Raw genomic sequence first — 4,034 nt, 5'->3', positions numbered from 1 at the left:
CCAATGCACTGCGTTACCCGAGATTGCCACAAGACCAGCTTTTTGCAATCGTGTACAAGATAATGCGTCTCTGTGTACATACGATGAGGCTAAGTGATGCAGCCACCAGGAAGCGACAGAACGTAACTTAGTTTTCTTGCTTAACCCTGTAGGCCTTTCGAATATCCTCAGAAGGGATGAGAAAGAACCTCGTTGTCCTGTCAGGGGCACAGCCCCTTCCTTGGAATCGGACACTCTTGTGAAGCTACTGCTAACGGAACTTGCAGAAGTTCTGTCATCCGACCAATGACATGCTTTTATGAGGGCATGACAACGAAAATTGCACAAGCACTGTCACTAACCACGTGTTCTACACACATTACGTCCTGCAGTTACGATGACTGAAACTGCCGCGTAAGCGGTTGGGTTACAGTTCGCAGTATTTGCAAAACGAACCCCCCCCCCCTCAAAAAAAAAAAAACACGTGGTTGTGTTGTAAGCCTTGTTCAAGTTGCATCCACGGTAGTTCCGTCTTTGCAGGGCGAAAGTGAGGATGTGCCCGTGGCGCCTGGCGCGCTTCACGATGGTCGAGCTGCAGGACCATTGTTCATCGGCGACCATTTGCTGTCCACTCCTAGGAAGCACGTCGGATCACTGTGCTCACCACGAGAATCGAGTCAGTACAATAACCATGTTGACTGCACCGGTCACAACACTAACTGGAGGGTCACATACACCTTTGCATAAAGTGCAACCAGGGTGCGACATTTTCGACAATAGGGACACGTTGTGCATTTTCGAAGTGACCGTGTTGTTTGTTCACTGTTGTAAGCGGTATACCCGATCCGTTGCACACAGTCTCATTTCGGCCGGCGACGAAGGTGGAATGCGACATCACCGTGTCGATGATCATTCAGTTTTGTCCACTTGCAAAGTCCGACTGCATCACTCTGACTTGCCAGAACTTCCGGTCGACGTTGTTCTGATCTCGGCGCCTTAGGTGAACGACCTGCACTCATTATCCATGGTTAAAATGCACTAGCGTTGACGCAAGTGTTCCTCAGTTGCCACGTGCTTTCTCAGATGTTCACCAACAGGAGTGACGGACACATTTGAAGACACACGCACGCACTGAATCGTTCTCTTGCTATTCTTGATTCGTCGCTTAAGGTGTAGGTCGGGCACACAATGCCCGTCGTTAACTATGACACTAGTGTTGAGGTAAGTTCAGGGGGCGCTTTGCCTACGACTCTAAATCTCACCGCTGTCCGACGTCGTGCTCGCCTCAGTCACGTGGTTTGCGCATGTTCACTCTCGGGAGCAACAAACAGCTTCGAAGTTCACAAGATCACGTGGCTTCTAGATTTCCCGTACGCCTGGATCAAGGCTGTCGAACGTTCAACCACATCGAGCGGCGAGCACCCTTTGAAGTGGACAAAAATCACGTGGCTTACAGGCTTTTTATGCGTGCCTGTATCACGTCATTCACGCGATATTAATCACTTTGAGGAGCGGGAACTTCTCGAAGTCTCACGCGCACATCTTTTAGTGTCTCACGTCGCGACAGGGTTCCCACCGGAACCATGCTATACATACAGAGTTCGTAGCATAGTCACTAGGAGGGGTAGTATCTAGGACAGAACGTCTGTACCTATCTCAATAACGTTCACCGGAGCCTGGGACCGAGTGGTATGCCCACGCTGCGGCACTTCAGCACGAGCAGGAGCACTCGACGAGTATTGACATGGTGGCCGGTATCCATCGGCATTGGCGCCTCTGCGTCCAGTCCCGGCAGTGCCAGCGGAGCACCGTCTTCTCCGTGGAGCTCTTCTCGCGGCACGACATACCGGGCGGGAAGGAGCACGAGCGCCGACTCTTGTAGCAGCGGCCCTCCCGTATCCATCGGGGCCAGAACCGCAGGCCCAGGTCCTTCCACCGGTACACGAGAGGGCAGTAGGTGTACGTCCAGAGGAGCTGGCGCATCTTGCGCCGCAGCCGCCGGCCCATGTTCAGCCGGACCCGTAGCCCACCGGGAAGGTCGATGTTCTTGAGCCTGATCTTCTGCAGCTCTACGGGCATCGGCCTGGCGGGCACCAGGCGACCTTTCCGTAGCCGGAATCCCGGCTTGAGGGTTCCTGCATTTGCCGACAAATGGGGGCTTGTCTTTCGAGGAACACATCTTATCGTAATACAACAAGCCGTCTGATCGGGATGTCGTACATAATTGAAATGGTAAACAACCATTGCGAAGGAGAATAATAGGGAATTGGGATGTTTTGTTACGAGAGCATGTTTGGGAAGGTTATCAGGCAGGCAAATTTTGGCATTATAAGTGTTCGCAGGGCGTGGGTTGTGCTATAAAATGCATAGAGGACGTTGACTGTTGTCTTGAACTGCTGTGTACTAATTGCGACTTACATTGAAATGAAATGTGACTTAAATGAATGTTCCTGCTCAGGTCATGTGACCCCAAGCTGTAGAGCTTCAGACAGACAATTCCGTTCTTTTCCTGTGTTCGTGCCACCCTCTTTCGTGATTTGCAATAATTTAGCGACACTAGGTGACATTTACCAATAAATGTGCAACCATAGCCATCATAGCAATCATAGCCATCAACCATAGGAATCATTTAGCCATCTTTAGTCAACACCAGCCGATATAAGCCAGTGCTATCATGAACAGTCAGCGTCAATCGATTAGGGACCACGAAACACAAACAAAAGATCAATATTCCCGCTGCTTCGGCAGGAAGCCCTGAATTTAGATTTCGGGCCTGTTCTAAAACGCGCTAACAGTATTTACTGTGCAGTTCGATCGAATACAGTCGCAAATTCCTGAGAAATTCAAAGCTTTTTTTTTTTTTGCAGACCCTCTAAACTTTTGACGCCGACTGTACATGATGGTAGCGTGCTAGTTAACGTGATAGTTCAACTCTGATAGAAATATTCATCATACTTCGTTACAGAGTATGGTTGTAAGAGACCGAGTAAGACATTGTCTTCAGCATGTTCAGAGGCACGTTGAGGGTTGAACCCGCATAACGGGCGTACATTTGACACCACTTGCGGTTGAACTTTGGATTGAAATATAGAACCTTTACAGTTCTGATTCTATACCGTTAGGATGGAGGTAGCTTTCTTTCGGCCTCTGCACGGCCATGAACTTTGGGTCGAAGTGTCCCGCCAGAATCCTCTGCAGTTTGACCGGGTCGAGGTCTTCGGGCCCCGGGTCGTAAAGATGACCGACGGGTTCGACCAGATCGATAACCGGGAGGTCGTCCGAGGGCAGAGGTCGAAGGAGTAGCGGCGGTTTGAAGTCCTGGCCCTGATGACCACCGTGTCGCTGCTGCAGCTGACCCATATGATGACTGTGGCGACTTCTGGGCGACCTGCGAGAAACAACATATTGTCAATGCAGGAAAATAAGTGGGCATGGACTTGCAAAGCTCAGTGGTTCTTTAGCGCTATATTCAAGAGAAACGCTCGCTAGCATTACGTCGTAGCTCTATTCTTCGTAGATCATTTTGCGGTTGCACTCAACCTTCCGTAAAAGTCATTTCAGATTTTCCTCTCCCTATGACGTTACCTCCCACTTTCATCCCGTGACTTCCAGATCACGTCTGTTATAGTCATCGACATTATTGGTCCGCAGGGGGTTGGGGGTTCAAACTCCCCCGAAATTTTTCAGTTTTGCTTGCGTATATATACACGCGCACTTACAAACGCACGCACGAACATAATAAAGTATGGTTGAACCCCCCCCCCCCCCCGAAAAATATTTCTGGCTATGCCCTTGTTGGTCCGACACGTGAATTCGGGGTGCACATTTCAGGTCTTCATTTCACTGCTGATTCCTACTTTCGGTATTAACCATATCTCATCATCATCCTCATCAGCCTGTTTCATTCCAATGCAGGACAAAGGCCTCTCCCAATGACCTCCAGTTTATTCCTATCCTGTGCGAGCTTATTCCATTTTATCCCTGCGAACTTCCTAATTTCGTCACTCCATCTAGCTCTCTGCCTTAATCTACTGCGTTTCCCATCGCTTGGTAAC

General features: G+C 49.8%; 1 protein-coding gene across 1 annotated transcript; it reads right to left on the bottom strand.

The window, feature by feature from the left end:
• Positions 1–577: 577 nt before the first annotated feature.
• On the bottom strand, positions 578–3,345 carry LOC119400929 (noggin-2). The gene is made up of 2 exons (XM_037667816.2): positions 3,096–3,345; positions 578–2,114 (listed from the first exon to the last, which is right to left on the bottom strand). The coding sequence occupies exons 1-2, from the start codon at positions 3,337–3,339 to the stop codon at positions 1,690–1,692; spliced, it is 669 nt and encodes a 222-aa protein (XP_037523744.2). The 5' UTR covers positions 3,340–3,345; the 3' UTR covers positions 578–1,689.
• Between the last annotated feature and the right edge of the window lie 689 nt (positions 3,346–4,034).

Source organism: Rhipicephalus sanguineus, chromosome 7, assembly GCF_013339695.2.
Source record: "Rhipicephalus sanguineus isolate Rsan-2018 chromosome 7, BIME_Rsan_1.4, whole genome shotgun sequence".
NCBI lineage: Eukaryota > Metazoa > Arthropoda > Arachnida > Ixodida > Ixodidae > Rhipicephalus > Rhipicephalus sanguineus.
The sequence above is the reverse complement of the archived record's forward strand: the minus strand, read 5'-3'. Positions and strand labels throughout refer to the sequence as shown.